Raw genomic sequence first — 20,494 nt, forward strand, 5'->3', positions numbered from 1 at the left:
GCCACACCTCAAGAGCTTGCTAGGCACCTGGGGCTGGTGATGGCCATACAGGACAGTACAGAAGCAGATGGTTTCCATCACTGGAGCATGTTCTCTGGGATAGCACTGCTTTAGAAACGCGTGTTTCCTGGGTTCACCGCTTGTACAACAGGTGTGAAGGGGAACCACCCCCCGTAAGCCAGGACAAGCAGTCACCCTGATGTCATGAAACTTATTCCACTTGTGCCTGAAGTAAATGGGTATTTAAGAAACCAGCCCACTTCCCAAACCACATGGCAACTCGTTTCAGAGGCTGGTAATGCCGTGAGGAAGGATGCTGCTCTAGAGTTCATAATATTCCATTTCCAGTACGGTCCAGGAGAACTTTCCAGAAAGACTGGAAATGTTCTGTCATCTCCCCTGTCTGATACAACAGCCACTCATTATGTGTGGCTACTGAGCACCTGAACAGTGGCTCGTGTGCCTGAGGAGGTGACTTTCTATTTCATTTATTAGTCAAAGCAGACAGCTGTGGCCAGCAGCTATCAGACTGGACAGTGCGGCTTCCATCACTAAACTCCATGCTCGAGAGGAGAGGTAAGGATTTCTCTCCCTGGTGGTGGTGGTGGTGGCGGGGGTGGAGTTTGGGGGGTTTGTGTGGGAAGCTGAAGAAAACTCACACCAGTAGAAGAAGAAAACAACACAGGCTGGCGGCTTCTGAAACAAAATGGCTCCCTACCTCTTTATTCGAGGAGGCCTCCGCGGGGTCGCTGGGGTTGAGGGGTGTGCTCGAGGACTCGGCACCCAGCGGGGAGGAACTGCCAGGAGACGGAGACTGGAACACAGCAAGGAAAGGACACAGTGAGTGTCTGGGGACTCGCAAACACCCGCAGGGGCAGGGTCAAGAGGAGAAAGCCCAACGCAAGGGCACAAACACTTCTACGGGGAGAAAACTTGCCAGAGGAGCCACCAACAGTACCTAAGAGGCCTGGGTTTTCAGCGCTTTCTCTTAAATTCCCGCCATGTTTTCAAAGGAATCCTTGAAAGCTCAGCCATTACTTTTCCTCCTTAGGCCAAGTGTTTAAACAGAGCGAAAGCTGACACTGGAACTTCAAGCCCTGAATGAATAAAGCTAATGGGGAGACACAAAGGTCTGCGGTTTTTAAAATTCTTCTCACAGGGGCGCCTGGGTGGCTCAGTGGGTTAAAGCCTCTGCCTTCGGCTCAGGTCATGATCTCAGGGTCCTGGGATCGAGCCCCGCAGCGGACTCTCTGCTCAGCGGGGAGCCTGCTTCCTCCTCTCTCTCTGCCTGCCTCTCTGCCTACTTGTGCTCTCCGTCGAATAAGTAAATAAATAAATCTTAAGAAAAATAAAATAAAATAAGATTCTTCTCACAGACAGAGACTGTGGGTACTCGTTGTCTTAATAAAGTCACCTGCCCAAGAGGACCTGGAAATGACAATGTAAAAGCGAAAACAGGGATTTTCAGAGGTGGCTGGGACTGATGACCAGAAACCAAACCACCTGTATTTCTCTCGTCCTGATTGCAAGCATTTTTTTTTTCATTGAATCCACAGGTCGTGGAAAATTCAGAGAAACGTCAGCATCCAAACAATGGCTTGACCTTGGCTGCTCTTGAAACCGTTCAAAAGTCCTTCATTAAATGCTCTGTTTGGAAACAGGGTTAGAAGAACAGATGTGGAGCATATGGTCCCCATTGGGCGTGCCGCCGCCTCGGGTGGTGGCCCAGGCCGGCCTTGCTAGAAGGGAAGAGGAAGCCCCAGGCCGGGGCCTGACACACTCACTGAATTGAGTGGCCAAAGCAAGCCAACGGGCACAAGAATGGGCCTGAGACGGGCACTGGAAACCCTCCCCAGCCGAGACCCAAACATTTCTGTGTGCCCCTGCAATCCTGAGAGGTGAAGGGCACCTTCAGGAGAGCCACAGGGATGCTTCAGGATTCTGTAGCGATGGTCCTCTGAGAGCAAGCACGCACGGCTTGTGAAACCTGACGGAAAGGCCTAGAACAGAACCTGTGCAAGCATCTGTTCTCTGAGCAAGTGTGGCGATGTGCGGGGAGCTCCATCCTGGACGAAGGAAGCTGAGCTACACCCGTGGCAGCTGAATCTGTTTCTCATGTCCTGGTCCCCGTGGGGGAGGCTGAGGTAGAAACTTCAGCCGAGTACCTCCACGTGGAACGGTAGAATGTTCCATGAAATCAGTCGTGCTGAGTTGGAGCGAGGGCATGCTCATAGACAACGGGGCCTCAATGAGCATTATGGGAAATTCTAAAAAACATAAATCTTTTCCAGAAGGTCTGAATTATGGGAAAATGCAGGGAGCACCAAAGGAACTGAACGATGGGGATGTGGTGAGGGGCTGCTTTCTCCACACTGAGATGCTGCTATTCCCGTCAGGCCTGGGTTTGTTTTCCGTGAGCCCCTGTATCTGATTCTGGGCAGGGAGATGAGGACCAATGAGTCTCTTAATTGCTCATGTGTGGACATCGGCCCCTCCAGCATCAAGCCAAGGGGATGGGTGCGGGTAAGAGTGGACATAAGGACCCCAAGCCCCACAGCCCCTGGATGGAAGACAGCCCTGCACGCCTTTAACAACAACAACAAAAAAAATCACACACAGAATTTTTCATTTGGCCCCCGAGAGAGTGGAGGGGTACTGGCTGACTTAGCTCTGTTTGTTCTACTCAAACGCAGGCAAGTGAAGTCCCATGACATTTCAGCGCCTTTACATTTTCCCAGTTTTTCAATTTTGAAGAGCTTCCTTAGATAGTGATCTATCTATTTCCCCCCAAGTCATTTTCTCTGTTGCAAAGATGTTAAGGGTTTGGTCCTTGGGAAGCTAGGATGGCTGGTTTTTCTTTAATTTCTTGGTTTCAGGGCACCTGGGTGGCTCAGTGGGTTAAGCCTCTGCCTGTTCAGGTCATGATCTCAGGGTCCTGGGATCGAGTCCCTCATCGGGCTCTCTGCTCAGCGGGGAGCCTGCTTCCCCGGCCCCCCTCTGCCTGCCTCTCTGCCTACTTGTGATCTCGCTCTGTCAAATAAATAAATAAAATCTTTTTAAAATCCACAAAACAAAATTTAAAAAAATTAAAAAAGTTAATTGCCTGGTTCGAGGACTGTGTAACACCTTCATTAAAAAAAAAAAAAAAAAAAGGAAAAAAAAAAACCTTTCTAAAGTTCCCAGCAGTTCTTATTTCCTTATCTAACCACTTGCTATCACAAATCTAAATTCTAAAAATGGATTATCTGCAACATGCAAACATCGGGTTGTCTCAGGATGATGCAGAAGGCAGGTTATCCAGACAGCAGGCTGTGACGTGGAAGGGGCAGGTCAGACTTCACAGTGAGGCTAAGTGACAAGTGCCCAGTGCCTGCCAGGGAGCCCCGGAGAGGAGGGACCCACAGTGCCCTGCATCAGGGACCACGTCCCCTCAGTGCTCCATGCTCTAGCCTTCTGCATGCAAATGAGCTCATTCACTTTTCCTTCCACTTGCACGCACAGTTAATGATCTCCTTCTGGAGAGTTCTTCCGCACTCTTGCCCACCTTCACTGCTGAATCTGAAATCGTGAGTCTTGCTGAAGCATTCTCAGACTCTATTCACTGTCCTGTTCTCCCTGATGGCTTGTGTCAGGTTTTGTAATTATCTGCTTATGTGTGGGTCTCCCCTGCCCCCAAACTCGTTGGCAGGGATCTTGTCTTAATCATTTTGGAATCCAAGTGCCTGACCATGGGTCTCATAAGCAGCGGGCCCTCGGCAAGAGGAAGAAATGATTTCAGAGTCGTTTCCAGCTTTACCATATTTTCCAACCTGCGGAAAGCAGGGCAATCATGGCTCATTTTCATTCTTGTTCAGTGGTCAATGGTAAGCCCTTTTCTGATAGCCTTCTCATGCTCTTACGTGTGGAATGCTAACTCTGCATTCTGAATGAGAAAAAAGGGGTCTTTGCCTGCAAAGATCTGAACTGAGCTCCAGCAAAGCTCTCCTGAAGCTCAAAGCTGTATCCACATAAGGACCCCAGACGTGGGAGCCCAGCCCTCCCCACACCACTGCTGACAAAGTCAAGGTGGGCAAACAGCCCCCAAGGTCCCTAAGCAAAGTTATTACCATCGATTCATCTACAATGTCTGCTTTAAAAGCCCCTTGCCCCTCTCCTCCAGCTTCCATATTGCCATACTCCACTCTAAAAAAGGAAAAAAGACCAGAAATCTGAGAACACCTCCTCCTTTCAGAGAATGTACTGGAGGCAAAGTTTAATAAAATATGATACACAAAGGAAGTCATTACCACGTATTTCCCCGGCTGAAGTCTCACGCCTGCTGGGTCATTGGCTGCGTATTCAATTTCAAAGAAATGAGACTAAGGATAGGAAGCAAGTGTGGGCTTGGGCATTCACTCCGTGCCACACAGGGCATCTAGTAGGAGGCATCTACAATGTCCAAAGACAGCTCGGCAACTCCCTGTCCTGGTTAATCACGGGACGGCTTCTTGAATTGCTTGTCCTCTGCAGACTGTGTTCTAGCACATTCTCCACCAGCATAGTCTCAGTTTTACTGCCAGAGCTCCGGCGCTCCACAGAGCAGGGCTCTCAGCTGTAAGACTTCAGTCTGTCAACGCCAGGACGGGAGATGACAGTCCTATCCTTAGGCCAGAGATGGCCTCGGGATGCAGAAGCATCCAGAGGGAAAGCCAATCTCTCATTTTATTTCCGATCAAACTGTTCTAGGGGCCAATGCTGTACTAAGGGTGGTAGAGGTGAAACAAACAGCTCAAGGAATGTTTCGGCCATCCTTGCAAGGAAGAGGAGCAGGGCACAAATAACTATCGTCCACTTACTCCTTCAACAGACATGTCCGTGCCTACCTCTGCTCTGCATATTGGCCCAAGATACAAGGAGGAATGAGATGGGTCCTGTCCTACATGCCTTTCCAGGTGATGGGCATAGGCAGGGCTAGGACAGAGGGCTGTGGCAGGTGGCAGGAATAGTCACCCATACGTAGGACGTAGGACGCAAGGCTGGGAGGGAGCAATTCAGCTGGAGGGGAGAAAGGGACGTATCAGCTTTATGGGTAGATGAGTCATTATGTTATGGTGAATCCCCAATGCTTTCTGGGAAAGGTGATACTTCTGCTGAATCCTGAAAACTTCAGTATTCGTGGCGCAGGATGGGATGAGGAGAGGGAGGAAGGTTCTGGAAACAGAGCTGCGGCAGCAGAGCTCTGCAGGAAAGCAGGGGTTGAGCTGAAGGGCAAGGACAGGTCATCTGATGACAAGCAGCCATGTCTACTCTCTGCCCAGCAGGTGGGGTTTTCCTGGTGGGTCACTAGCCTGTTGTCCTCAGTGCAGAAGCTCAGTCTGGGCACTTAGTGACTATTTCCTCAGCTGAACTCAAGATCTAAAGGATGGAGAGAATGAGTTGTCACTTTCCGCTCTTCCCATCCCGCCATCCTTTCTGCCCTGCCACCTGCCCGAAGAGATGACATCCTGGAAAAGTCGATGGGATGACAACGAGAACACCCTGCACTAAAGGCAAAGGAGTCACTGGCTCTTTCCAAATGGGTGGTGTTCTTTTCGGAAAGGCCTAAGGGTGGAGTGCAAAGCAGTGACTGGGAGAGACATAGAGAGATCTTGAAAGACTTCTGGAGACATTTGAGTCAAAAGACAGAAAAATATGACTTCCACCAAGACTGACATTCATTCATTTCACATGGGAATTCTGACAGCATGCGAGGAGGCCCAGAACCCTGCCTGTGTCCAAGGAGCCCCTGGCTCAGCAGGATGGACAGACATACAAATACATACAAGGTGGCCTCTGGAAGCAGGGGCCACCGAGTCCTTGAGAACAGAAGTCACAATGACACAAAAGCAGTCACTACTGAGCAGACCACTCACAATGCTGGTGTCCACTTAACAGTCCCCCACCTCCAACCTGAGCATCTCCCCAGCCCACGTCACTGTCAGGTGGTCTCTGTTGATGGTTGGGACCGTCTGGGGTTGCAAGGACCAGAGCAAAACAAAACAGAAAACCAGAAACTTGCAAACGCACTGCAGAATACAAGTGCAAATATTGCAAAAATAAAGAGAAAGCAGGATTTTAGAAAGTTGAAGTCGGCCCAGTTGGAGGACTGCTCACACCTGCCACAGGTAGCTGAAGAGTTGGTTACACCAGTTCACAGATTAAGCAGACGACAAAACAAAGAATGATGACACTAGAGGTGCTTCAAAGGAGCATGACTGGAATATCAAATCATTAAGAGAGGCCCTTGCGAAAACTGCATCAGCCCTCGTGTGTTTTTGCTGAAACTGTCCTCCTTCTGATTGGAAGGGGCCCTGCTGGTCATGCTGCAGAAGTCACAGTGTGACCTGAAGAAGGCTGTGCTAGTGTATGCCTCGAGGGTTCTTTCTCAAAAAAGTTACAACTTCTCAAATCAATACTCCTTTTTTGTTTTAAGAATTCACATACAGGGCGCCTGGGTGGCTCAGTGGGTTAAGCGTCTGCCTTTGGCTCAAGTCATGATCCCAGGGTCCTGGGATTGAGCCCCGTGTTGGGCTCCTGCTCTGTGAGGAGCCTGCTCCTCCCTCTGCCTGTTGCTCCCCCTGCTTGTGCTCTCTCTCTCAAATAAATAAATAAAATCCTTTTTTTTAAAAAGAATTCACATGTAAGTGAAATTATAACCTGCATGTTATTAGTCAATAAATAAAACTACTAAGCTTACGTTTATAATTTTTAATACTGTTTTGCAAGATAAGGTTCTAACCAAATCCCTTCCTTCCTCCCCATTCTGGTCCTCATTTTAAGTGGATTAATTTTATTTATTTATTTATTTTTTAAAAAGATTTTATTTATTTGTCAGAGAGACAGAGAATACAGGCAGGCAGAGTGGCAGGCAGAGGCAGAGGGAGAAGCAGGCTCCCGGCGGAGCAAGGAGCCCGATGCGGGACTCGATCCCAGGACGCAGGGATCATGACCCGAGCCGAAGGCAGCCGCCCAGCCGACTGAGCCACCCAGGCATCCCAGTGGATTAATTTTAGAAGGTTTACTTCTGCAGGATTCCTTCGAACAACCCTGCCTGCATGATTATGACAGGACACAACAGGTGTCCTGAGAGGCATGAGCAGGATCCGAGGAAGAGCAGGGAGGAGAGGTGACCAGCAGAGGCTGGGCAGGCAGGCCTCCGGGCTAGTGAACACAGATGCCATTCCTGCCCCAGTACTGGGGATTTGGGAGACCCTGGAGCAAAGCTTGTTGGTTGGCGGACATAAAAACTCACTCAGCTCCTAAGATACAGGATCTGGTCTTCAAATCCACCGTGATCTGTCTTTCTAGTACTAGAGTCCATTTCCAAAAGTGCCATGTGGTTTCAGGAAATACAAGTTCCATTGCTCCTTTGAGAAGGGCCGGGGTGTTTTAAGCTTAGAGCATGGCCGGACAAGTAAAGCTCTCAAGGTCTCAGGACAGTGAGCTGCTGCAGCCCTCCAGCCCCAGCATCTGGACGACCAGGGTCTCAGTTCTGCTCTCCTGCTCCCAGCTCTGACTCTGGCCAGTTACTCATCATCTCAGATCCTCCCGAGAATTGAGGACAACAGTCACCACCCACCACCGGGGCTGGCGTGGGGACTGATCAGGGACGACGCACACGGGACGTCAGCTCAGCGCCTGGGTATGCACAAAGTACACACAAAGCCTCCCACCAGCATTTGACGAGAGTCTTTGAAGATTCCAACAGCAACAACGATTTCAGGCCACTGGGGAGAGTTCACAACATGTACTCATGGGGATGGCTTCCTCATCTCATCTTCCTGCTTCTTTCCTTACTAAAATTTTACTCAGGGATAAAATTAAAAAGCACACAGAAGACTCTCTAAAACCTTACTACAAAGACTCTAAATTAATTTATAAGCCCCAAGACTCTTAGTGGCATATTGGTAAGAAGAGCTCATTCCTGGCCACGGCCGGGGCTAGGTACAATGACCGTGTGCGTTTCTGGCATGCCCGCTATCTCCCATCCGAGAATGGGAGGGTATTTTGAAATATGAGGGCCGAGAGTGATGCTATTCTAGCGACGAGGTTACAAAAGAGAATCAGGTGCATAGGCAAGCGTGACTTTGCAACACTGCCTGTGCACAACCACCACACACCAAGATCCTCTACTGTGATGACCTCGATTAAAGGCTCCGGCTGGCTCTGGCTATAACCTTGACAAGTCCCAGCACATGCTGATTCTTTCCTCCAAGGAAACTCAGTGACAGAAGTTTCACAACAAAGGGTAGGAGAAAATAATCCTTTTAGAATGACACAGTTTTACCACATCTATCTGGGACTGAATTATTTAGTAATTAACCGTGTCCCCCTCAAATTCACACATCAAACTCTAGTCTCCAGGAGGACAGTATAAGGAGGTGGGGCCTGTGGGAGGTAATTACGTTGGAGGGTAGAGCTCTCCTGACGTGGTTAGTGCCCTTACAAGAAGAGACACAAGAGAGCCTTCTTCTTCTCTCTGTTCTCCACCATGTGAGAATGTGGCAAGAAGAGCGCCATGTGCAAACTGGGAGGGGGTTGGGTCTACACCAGGAGCTGGTGGTGCTGGCACCCCGCTTTCAGACTTCCCAGGTTCCAGAACTGTGAGAAGTACATTTCTGTTGTGTAAGCCCCTCACCCTATGGTATCCTTCTTATGCAGCAACCCAAACTACGATAATCAGACACTTTTTCACTAAGTACCTACTGACTCTCATTTTTTTGTACTGAAATGACTCTCATTTTTCAAAAAAGATTTTATTTATTTATTAGAGAGAGAGAGTGCAAGAGAGCATAAGCAGGAGGAGCTACAGAGGGAGAGGGAGAAGCAGGCTCCCTGCTGAGCAGAGAACCCGATATGGGGCTCGATCTGCGGACCTTGGGATCAAGACCCGAGCTGAAGGCAGACGCTTAAATGACTGAGCCACCCAGGCCCATGACTCTCATTTTAAAAAACACTGTAACAAGCTCTGAGCAGAATACTCCTCAACTGAAAAACTGTAGTGGTTCCTGCTTATGTTTAAAATAAATCCTAGGGACGCCCGGGTGGCTCAGCAGGTTAAATGTCCAATTCTTGATTTCAGTTCAGGTCACGATCTCAGGATATTGGGATTGAGCCCTACATCAGCCTCTGCGTCCAGCTTGGAGTCTGCTTGAGATTCTCTCTCTCCTCTCCTTCTGCCCCTTTCCTGTTCATGCGTACTCTCTTCCTCTCTCTCTCTCTACATAAACAAGCAAAATCTTTTTTTTTTTTTTTTAAGAGAGAGAGGTAGTGAGAGAGGGCATGAGCAAGGAGGAAAGGGAGAAGCAGGCTCCCCACTGAGCAAGGAGCCTGATGCAGGGCTCGATTCCAGGACCCTGAGATCATGACCTGAGCCAAAGACAGACGCTTAACCAACTGAGCCACCCAGGTGCTCCAAGCAAGTAAAATCTTAAAAAGGAGGAGGGGGAGTGGGAGGGGTAAGAAGAAGAAGAAAGAGAAGTAATTCTAGACTCTGTACCTAAGTACTTCAAGGTTTAGTCTTAACTTCTTAGCTATTTTCCTCTCCCAGTTCTCCTCCACCGTCAAGCCAAACTGAGCTGTTTTCTGCCTCTTGTATCAAACCTGAGTGTTTCTGGGCAAAACCTTTGTTCATGCTCTCTTCTGAAGCACACGTGTCTACCAGGCTCCAAAGGCTCATTTCCAATGTTACTTCTTTCGTGGAATCTTTCCTAGTCTCTGGGGTGAGTGGAAGCCCTCTCCTATGAGACTTGCTTGGGTTCTACTGGTGCCATTCTTCTGTACATCACTTCCTCCCTTAGGTTTTATTAAAATATAAATACTATAGAATAGTTTGATTACAATACTTTGTTTTTTTAAGAGATTTTGAGACAGAGAGAGAACACACATGGGTGCACATGATCTGGGGATCTGGGAGGAGGGGCAGGCTCCCTGCTGAGCAGACAGCCCGATGTGGGACTCGATCCCAGAACCCCAAGATCATGACCTGAGCCGAAGGCAGCGGCTTAACTGACCGAGCCATCAGGTGCGCCTACAATACTTCAATAAGCACTATGAAGGCAGGATGTGTGATTCATGAACTTTTTCTTCTTCGAGTGCTTAATACAGGTTCTCCATAAAATATACAACAGGGGTTTAATAAATGTGTTGAGCATATGGAAGGATGCATGGACATCAGTCTTTTGTACCCAAAGAGAAAGGAAAAAAAATATGTTTATACACAGAGTCAGTTCTAAACCCCTGAAGCATTGCCCAGACGTGCTCACATGGATTTCGGTCCCCACGTGCAGATTACGGGCTCTTGGTCATGGTCTGACTCTTTCCCGGTCAGACATCGCTTGCTAATTATGCATCCTCATGTGAGCAGAACAGTAATGTGGACCCAGAGAGAAAAAGGGATCTCAGAGGCAGCATTTCATACAGACTGTAATCAAACACTTGGTCATTCAATTCCTCATGAGCCCGAACATTCTGGTTCTATACCGAATTTCAAAGGTGTGGTTACCTGCGATGGGCTACGGTACCTAGTCTGTTCCTTCTGGCAAACTTCTGTTTTGGGACCCGTGTGGGACTTCTCTAGTTCCGGCACCCCTGAAGAGCTTTCCCCTATGCATCTTGGGCTTATCCAGCTTTATCCCCTTTTCTCAAATAAACGTAGACTGTTTTCCTTACTCATAGAAGTCATTTTAAATTAACCCTATTCCATGTTAGAGTGATAAAAAAAAGAGACGAATATATGTTTTTCTTGCTGCAAGATATATTTGTGCTTCTGAAAATTGAAACGGGTTAAGAAATACATAATTATTCACTCTCGATTCAAACTGTATTATCAATGCACATTTTTGTTTCCTTAATGTGGTGAAATAGGAAAGTTAGTATAGACATTGTAGGAGCATAATTATGTCATTAAAATGATAATAGCCTGGGCCTAATGAAGTGTTTTATATACACATTTATAATGGATTCAATTAATACTAACTGAACATTTGGAGATAACTGTCGGTTAAAATATTCTAACCATTTTCACTCTCTGTCTTCCCCCCTGGGGAAGGGGGGGGTCCTCCCAACGCCGAGTCCCCATGTTGCCGCTGCAATGATGGCAAGACCTGGACCAGCTCGAGCCCCAGAGAGCCTTGCACTGGGCCAGTGTCTTCACACAGAGGGGCTCTCACTGTCCACACACAATTCATTTTTATTACCATCCACAGGGCCCTAAACTTCTGAAGCCACCAGCTCAGATGATTAAAAAAAAAAAAGCTAAGTTAACTATTAACCAGTCATTGTTGTCAGCGGAGCTCACTGACCAGCTGATAAAGCTGATCTGGAAACACAGGTTATCAGTTACCCCTTGAAAGGGCCTCCCTGTGTTTGAAAGGCAGGACACTGTAATGGAGAAATGCGGGAGTCTGTGTCTCATCTCCCCACTGGGGTCCTGCACTATCTCTCCCAGACCTCCAGACCTGAGTTCCGTAAGAGGAAAAAACCACAGTCCCTTTTAGCTTCTGTAAGAGACGCAGCTAAGAGCACACGGTCTGCTCTAACCACTCATTACCTACTAAGAACGATCCCAGTGCCACTCACAGAAGGCCTACTGTGTGCCGGCCCCAGACAGGGTGCGCGGGGCCCATTCCCTCACCTAGCAAAGCCATTCCTAATGTGCAAGGCACCAAGCTCCCTCGTTGTCACCAGCACGTTGGAAGCAAAAGACACAACACAGAGAACAAACTGGAAACTAAGGAGCCCCAACACCACAACGCTGATGAAGGGAAAGCAAAGAGACCAGCGTCCTTCTACCTGATCGAAGCTCTCTCTTGAGCTTCCAAGCAACAGGCAATCCCGGCTACATTTGCTCCCACCCTGGGTAATGCCCACTCTCCCCTCATCCCTCCTGCTCCATTCCCATATTCCTAGGATGGAGGGACGTGCCGAAGATTTACAGGCTTACAGCCCCAGGAGAGGAAGACTGGAGCGAAGGGGGAGGTCGTTGTGAAGCCCTAGGAGCCACCTACCTCTTCTTCGTGACACTCAAACTGGTACATCCAAAAATTCTCCATCTTTCCGGGGGCTGCTTGGGGAACAGGACCAGCCCTGGTGCATCCACCTGTGAGCTGAGGCTAACTCCTGACCTCAGGGCCGGGCTGGTGGGTTGTTTCCACTGGTATCCGATGCCCTCAGTCAATAATGCAACTTGTAACAGGAGAGAGGACCACCTCCCGGGGTGTCCGAGGCATCCGCGTTAACCCCTTGGTGTCTGAAGGGCCCCGGCAGTTGTGCGTCACTGGTCGGGTCCCGTCACCTGACGTTTGGGAGAAGGGGCCGGCCTACCCCTTCTGGCAGCAACGCCTACTATTTCTGGGGAAAATAAACTCGGTTCTGAGGTGCAACCAGAAACTTTCACACGCTCTAAACTCTGCTGCGTTTATAGAACCTGTGAAAAAGCATCCAGCTCATGTGCAAAGAAGGGGTGGAGGCTGGGAAAAGAGGGTTGTCTCCCAGCCTGCGTCAGAACGCATCTGGGCCTGGGCTGCGAGTTTAGGGAACACGGTGGCCACACAGGGCCGGCGCCCCTGGGGGTCGGGACCCTGGAAGTGGACCCTCGCCACTCTTTGGGGTTGCTGAGTGCCTCCAAAGTCCTTGCATTGTGCTCTGAGTAATGGGGAGATGGCAGGCGAGCCATACAAACACAAACAAGAAATCTGTCCCCAGAGCCATCGTGGTTTGATCCAAACCAACACGTGATCCCAAACTGGGCTCAGGGGCTGGAACATAACCATGGGCCCTTGGCAGAGGAGAAGAATGTCGGCCTGCCCCTCCTATCATCTGGGTCAGTGTGATGCACTTCCTGTAGCTGTGGGTCCCCATCCAAGGGAGCCCCCTACAAAATGGTGAGCGGGGAAGCAGATGGTCCGGCCAGCTCTCCAATACTTTCTTCTTCCCGTTAACTATTTAGAAGATAGAAAGTCTCTGCGTGTTGAGTCTCAAGTCCAGATTGAACTCTCCCTACCTTCGGACTCTCCCCAACTTACGGGAAAAGCCATTTTTCCCACTGTCACTCTCTTTTTAAAAATTTTTAATTAACATATAATGTATTATTAGCCCCAGGGGTCCCACTGTCACTCTTAAAAATGGCTTTGGTTTGGAGTCATGAACCCCGAGGTCAGGGGGCAGCCCTCAGAGTCTTCCTGCTGCTGTGGAACGCTTAGAATACGTTCGGTTATTACCCAGAGAACCACACATGAGACTTAACATCAGACAAACCACGGAGACAGCCGCTAGGCCTTCTGGAAAGTTACAGAAGGCGTCTACACCTAGAGTCCTGTTGGCACAACAGAATTCAGAATTCTTCCCTTCCCTTCGGTGTTCAATCAGCACCAGAGCTCTGCTTAATTATTCTCCAAGGCCTTCTCCATTCCTCGTCAATAATGGATGACACCGGCCACGGAGACCAGCCGCAGCACGGCGGGGGCTGAGATGGGCGCACAAAGCATCGGATCCACAATCCACCCCCCGGGGAGAAGTCCAGGCGCCCGATGACAGCCAGCCTCCGGGGCCATTCTCTCCCGCGTGGGTCTCTTAGGCCAGCGAGACCTTTCAGTTCTGTGCCTCTCAGCCTCCCCTGCGTCGCAGCCTATAGAAAAGTGATAGATGTGTACGACACACTGGGTCAGCTGGAGAGGACCCGGAACCCCACATGAGGCTGCTGGGCAAGAAGGCAACATGCCCGATGGCCTCGGGTCACCCCCAACCCGAAGTCCACGGGGAGCATCAGGACCCTGGATGAAAGTTCTGCCCTGACTTATGAAGGAGCCTTTATAACAAGCTCTTCTGACCCTGGCAGACCCTTGGGACCACAGTGACAGTCCTCTGCGTGTGAAGAACCCATGTGGGCACGCACGTTCCTTCAGGACGATCTGTCCCGCACACCCAGGCCCCTTCACACCACGTCGGCTTCACACTCTGCCGGTCCCTTCAGGGTCACTCGATCTGCCTATTCTCTGCCTCTTCTCAGCCAGACAACAAAACTGAGATGGCCGAGGAGGTGGGAAGGGCTGACCAGGTCAGCTGGGGGCAGACCAGCCAGCAACTGCTGTGTCTTCAGGCTTGAAGCTCACCAGCCCTCCGCTGGCCCAGGACGGACCCACAACATGGTGGGCAAGCTTCTCCGAGAGACCCTGGAGCCCTACCTCCTGGTGTTCAGACCCTGTGTAATCCCCTCCCTGGGCAGGGAGCACTGGCTAGGGCCTTAGGCCAAGCAATAAAATACAGCAAAGGCAATAGGCTGTCCCTCTGTGACTGTGTTACAAAAGACTGTGACAAACACCTTGCCGTCAGCCTCAAAGGCCTTCTGACCTTGCCCGCTTCATCAAGAAAGCAGCCCCGTAGCAGAGCACCCACGGGGCAGAGACCCAAGACGCCTCTGGCCAGAGGTCAGCTGGGAACAGGGCTGTCGGTCCCCCAGCCCATGAGGACCTGAAGCCTGCCAACAAGCAAATGACCTTGGGAACAGCTCTCTCCCCAATACAGGCTGGAGGTTACCACAGGCCACTGATGGCTGACTGCAGCGTCTGAGAGACCCCACGGCCAAGGCCCAGCCAGGCCATGCCAGCGTCCTGACCACAGACACTGGAGATCATCCCTGTGGCTCATTTTCTGCCACTGCTTTGGGGCAGTTTGTCAGTCAGCAGTGGACAGCTGAGACACCCTACGGGCCTTCAGAGGAAAAGCCTGGGAGCAGGGGCGGCTTGGAGGCCCGGCTGAGGGCTCACCAGAAGACGAACCCTGAGTAGATCCTACACTCCGCATGGGCAGGGTCTGTCTGTTCCAGGCAGAGCGCGTGTTTCAGTTGCTGCTATGCCCCTGGCATCTTGTTCAGTGCCTGACCCATAGGAGGAACTTAAAAATATTTACTGAATGAGCAGATGAGAAATCATGAGTCAGAGTTTTAGTTCGTGACCGGGGCCAGCACCCCCAGCTCTAGTTTGCTAACAAAATGCAGAACAGCATCGGTTTGTGGCCAGGCCCTATTTCTTATTCACAGACGCTGTCCTGTATGTAGTTGGTGCTTAATGAAACCCGAAATTATGAGCAAGGGAACGGCTGTAACAACTCAACCCAATCATTGTGTGGCCCGTTGCGTGGAAGATGGTTGGGAACACATTTATTCCTTTGACATCACCCGCTGAAAGTTTCCTCTTGCTCTCTGAGGCCTGCTTGGGGAACCATGCTGGGGCCCGTTTTTGCTCTCATGGCAACAGATCCTATGTTCGAAGGTTATATTTTTGGATGAGTCTCTGGGATGTGGACCTGGAAGGTCTGCCAGCCCCCCTTCTTTTGAACACATACAAGAACAAAGTTGGTTTTAACGGCCAACACTGGGATGAATCCTTTCCACGGCCGGCCAGGAGGACGCTCTGAGATAAGGAGGCTTCGAGTCTAGTCCTTTTCAGGCCACAGATGGGGGCAGAATTGCATTAACTCTTCAGCACAATGTTCCCCCATCCCTCCCCATCACCACTCCCTTCCCCGCACACCAAGATGACACTGCTTCCAGCCAGGGATTTATCTGCTTGGGGGAGACCAGGCCCCCACAGAACGTATGTTCATCCTAAAGTCTGTCCACCTGACTTCAGATCCCATGTCAACTCCATCCCTTGCTATCCAGATCCAGAAAAATTACGGCTGGCCAGAACTCCCCGAGGAGGTGAGGACTGGAAGAAGGAAACCTCTCAGTTCCAAATACACCTTACAAGGAACCTTCAGGGAAACAGACTCCTTCGGCAGTGGACCAGTTCTTTCGCTTGTCCTTGTTAAGCTTCACAAGACAACCACAAGGTCAACAGGATAAGAAGCTGCTAACAGGTCTTAATGAATTAGCATGTGCACTTGACCTTGGTCAACAGTTTCTTAGCAACAGTAAAAAAAAAAAAAAAAAAAAAAAAATCCATGAAGGCTGATGCTGATTTCAAGGCAGGGGGTGGAGGGGGGAGAGGGAGAGAGAGGACCAGGAGGACGTGAGGCCAGAGCGTCTCTCCACACTCACTACGGCATCTTTCTGAGAATTAAAGAAAAAAAAGGCACAAAAGTGCATACGATCAGGACAGCTGTTAACGTCGAGACTCCACATCCCAGGATTTGGGCATTATTTCCTCCTTGGCAGGAGAGTGGCTGGTTTCTGACTAGGAAGTGTTAGTGCCCAACTGTCTTCCTGTCTCAAAATGCTTTCTCTGATCCGTCTCTGGAATGGGGATTGCCAGGAAAAGGCAAATGTTATCTGAAGGGGGTGGTGGATGTTGCCATGATCGTTAAGCAGCCGTCCGGTGAGCTGGAGAAACAAGGGGGACAGCACTGCACTGTGGGGGGAAGTGGAGACCTTGGATCACCGGGAGGGCTCTTGTAGGGCTGAGTGTGGTGGGAAAGCAAAGGGGTGGGCCAGCCCAGACAAGGTGAAGGAGAAGGGCTGCTACAGCCGGCTCCCCCCAGCTCACAGTCTGCCAAAGGCCAGTCCTAAATGCTTAGTGAGCTCTGACCTACGAAGCCAACAAAGGCACCACACTTGTGATCTCACTTCACATTTCTGCAGAGGACTCCAGGTCTGCGAAACCACGTTCTCTCGAGGTCACTCTGGGGAAGCAATTGAGCTCGCTGTGCTGATGTGGAGGAAAGCAAATGACCAACTCAAGGTCATTGCAGGTAAAGATTTACATGTAATAAATGCTTCCTGGGGATTCTGCATGTATGTGACATGCTCCTATACCAGAGGGTACGACACGGTGCCTTCAGTGGCTAATGGTGAGTGAGAGAGGCAACAGGCCGACGCCAGCAAGACAAGGGGGAAATAATACAGTAAAGAATTCCACGTTAAAATGTCCTTTGCACTCTAACTGCAGTTACCAGTTTCGACCGGGCCTCCTAAGTACTGATGCCAAGACCCAACCTCCAGAGATTCTCATCAGAATCTTGGGACTCATCTGTGTAGAGAGTGGGGCCTCGGTTCTACTGAACGGGACCGTGATCTGGACAGAAGTGAGAGCCCGTGTGGTAAGGGGTGTGGCATGGGGACAAGTTTGGGTAAAGAGAAGTAGATCTGGAATTTGTAAATGCAAGGCCAGCAGGTAAGGTGAGCTCAGGTGATGGGGATGGGAATCCTTACTCGCCAAAGGAGTCATCTGGTCTCAGTCCAGCGGGGTCTGTCTGGTCAGGCCTGGAATTTACACTAAGAAATTACTTCCTGGTGGGAACCTCTCTGTCTTTGCCCAAGATGAAGAGAATTAGACGTCTAGGCTGGTTTGCCCCCTAAAGCTCTGTGACATTTGTCAATGACTGTGAAAGGCAGGCTGAGGCTCCTGGGTCACATGACCCAGACATATTCACCTATTTTGTCTGGGAAACTGAGGCCCAAATGTCCAGCCCAGTTCCGAGTCTCTTTGGATCCATTTCTAACCTTGTTTGGTTTTTGGTGTCCCACTGGCAGGGCCTGATCAGCTCAAGTCGTCAATGAGGCACGCCCAGCAGGGAGCCGAGTGCCTGTTCTTCTGACATCCTCTCGATGGCTACAATCAAGAAAGCGGCCAGTGAAAATTGTGTTCCACAGAAAGTGGGCTGAGAGACTCCATTCCGTATTAAGAACATGTAGCCAGTTACCCTTGTAATGGGAGCAGGTCTCATTTCGAAGACGCTCATGTCTATAGATAAATCACATTTCATAATTCCCCATGACTCCATGAGCCCGGGGTTTAATTGGGTTACAACAGAATTCAATTATCTACGATGTATCTGTTCCTCTCCTGCACCTTTCCATCCTCCCCTCTGCAGCCCCAACCCGCTTATCAGAAAATATCGAGAGTGCTCGGCTGGGGGAGCCGACAATTTTTCTAGAGACTCCTGGGAAGTTTCCTGAGCCTCAATTTATTAAGCAATCATGTCGGACACACGGACCCCAGCCCTGTGTGCTGCATTTCTATCTGGGAAGTGATAACCAATTTCCCTCTGGCTAAGTCATTCTTTTCCTTCCTCCGTGCTTTTCCCTATTTTCGCCACAGCTTCACATATGCACGGACGAGTAAGACAATCCATTAAGAAGTTGAGAAAGATTCCTCCTGGGAGTGGTGTCAGGTGAAGAGAAAAAGATTGGAGCCTGGGGGTTAAGAGATAAAAAAAATCAATCCTCGCATCACTTACTTTCATTCCACGGAGCACAAGGTCCAATCAGAGACCTTGCCTTCTGCTGTGCGGATCACTGGACAAGTTTGCCTCAGTGATTCCAACACAGCTCTGGTCGGAGGTCAGAGGGAGACACCCCCACAGCCTTGTAAACAAGGCCTCCCTGGGTCAACTCTAAAAGGGAGTTAAATAATCAAAGATAATGCTTCAAATCCAGGGGGAGAGAGCGAAAGCACACACTCTTCTATCTCTTTTTTCCCCCCCACAATTGAAATGAATTATTTGCTCTCCAAAACGGATTTCAAGGTCAACGCAATGTTGACCTTGTAATAATAAGGTGTAATAATAATTACACTTTCCCAAAAAATTACCCTGATCAGATCCGGACCCTCCCCGGTCATGGAAAAATGACTCCCCTTTTTGTTACTGACAACTAAGTACGAGTACTTAGAGCATCACTCCCCATCGGCCGAGAAAGGACAAGTTGCTGCTGACCCTACTTTTCAGGATGGGCCATGGGACGTACTCCGGGAAAGGAAGGCACCTTAACACATTACATTTTTAAGATAGAAACCATTACCCGTGGGGCGCCTGGGTGGCTCGGTCGGTTAAGCATCCAACTCTTGATTTCAGCTCAGGTCATGATCTTGGGGTCCTGAGTTCAAGCCCCGTGTCCAGGTCTGCGCTCAGTGCCCAGCGTCCACTCAGGATTCTCTCCCTCCCTCACCTCCTGCTCCTGCCCTGCTCCAATAAATAAGTTAATAAAATCTTAAAAAAAAAAAAAAAAAAAACCAAACCCATTAACATCGCTAAGCATACAAACCCGAGGAGTCAGCCCGGCCAGCGAGCATCCTTCCCACTGCAGGTTAGTACGCCTGCTGCCCTCCTTCCCATACACCTTCAGTGGCTTCCAGACCCTAAGCCCAGTGCCAGGATGGGATCCACAGATCTGGAGCTCTTCAGGTTTTTCATCGTTGGGTGCAAATCCACGTACCAATTAGAGTTCTTCAACCTTAAATCAGACAGCCTCCGCCTTGACCTACTTTTTCCTTCTTTACTCTTCTGTGTGTGACGTAAGGCAAATAGAAGTGTGCAAGCTTCACACACACACAAGCACAGCACAGAGGTACAATGAGAACCTCACAACCCGCATCTTCCCATGCAGCCCGGTCATTTTCTATAAATCGTGCACATAATACCCAGAGGTGTTAGCTTCTCTTTCATAAAGAAAACAGACAGTAAGAATGAGTGGATGATCTCTGAGCGATACCAATCTTTTCTGTTTTTAAGTTAAGGCAAAGAAACATATGAATATAGTCGGAAAAGTCAAGCTTTTGGCAACAACTCAAGTTCGTTCCCCTCCTCCTCCTCCTCCCTCCATGGTCTCATTGCCAAGTCTTCTAGCGTCCCTTCTGGTATTTACTTCCACATTCATAAGCCGTGTGTTCCCGTGGCCTCACCTTGGCTTTTCAAGTGTAGCCATTATTTCTTAGCGTCTCTAAAAGACCAGGGTTCAGGGGCGCCTGGGTGGCACACTTGGTGAAGCAGCTGACTCTTGGTTTTGGCTCAGGTTGTGACCTCAGGGCCGGGACATCAAGCCCCGCGTGAGGCTCCTTGTGAGCTCATCTTGGGGCCAGCTTGAGATTCTCTCTCCCTCTTCCCCTCCCCTTTGCACACTTCCTCTCTCTCTAAATTTTTTTAAAATTCTAAAAAAAAAAAAAACAAGTAAATAAAGACTAGGATTTACCTCTTTTATATTATACCTTTCCTTATCCTTTCAATACTGTATTTTTTGGTTCATCGGTGTTCAGGTGTTTGCATTCTGAGGACGTGAGACACAGGCCTCGTATGACTGCATTTCCAGCCTGGGGAACAATTGTTTGAATGAGGCAAATAACTGTATTGTTTCTCTATTTGCTTAGTTTTCTGCGTACTGATCGATAATTTATGCCGAACTCTGCCAAAACAATCGAAGATTCCTCCCGGTACAATATAGGAGGAAATCTCTCACTTCCACCCTGTCTGGCAACCGTCCAGGCTCTGGTCCACACTGGACTGGCGGATGCCCTGTCCCTCCACCCCGCTGTCACCTGGGATCTCCTTCCCCACCACTCTCGGGGTGTCTCTGTGGGGGATCCCCCATTTCCTGGAGGAAATCTTCTTTCCTGATTTATGCTCCCATTTTGGGGGAGCAATCCTCTAGCAGCTCCCTGAGAAAAGGTGCACGGGAAGGAAGTTCCTGGAGCCTCGTGTATCCGAAAACATCTTTATTCCACCTTTGCCCTCAACTGGAAACCAGACGTCCCAGCGTCCAGTG

General features: G+C 49.6%; 1 protein-coding gene across 5 annotated transcripts in view; it reads right to left on the minus strand.

Annotated features, from left to right (window-relative positions):
* APBA1 (amyloid beta precursor protein binding family A member 1) overlaps window positions 1–20,494 on the minus strand; it is a 189,617-nt gene that overhangs the window by 33,360 nt on the left and 135,763 nt on the right. For 4 of the 5 annotated variants that reach the window (XM_032866582.1, XM_032866584.1, XM_032866583.1 and 1 more), the window contains exon 3: window positions 719–814. The exons of the other annotated variant lie outside the window; for it this stretch is intronic. In XM_032866582.1, coding sequence (XP_032722473.1) covers window positions 719–814 — 96 coding nt within the window. The remainder of the gene's footprint in view (window positions 1–718; window positions 815–20,494) is intronic. 5 annotated transcript variants of the gene reach the window in all.

This window comes from Lontra canadensis, unplaced genomic scaffold (assembly GCF_010015895.1).
Source record: "Lontra canadensis isolate GAN:19392208 unplaced genomic scaffold, GSC_riverotter_1.0 scaffold31, whole genome shotgun sequence".
NCBI lineage: Eukaryota > Metazoa > Chordata > Mammalia > Carnivora > Mustelidae > Lontra > Lontra canadensis.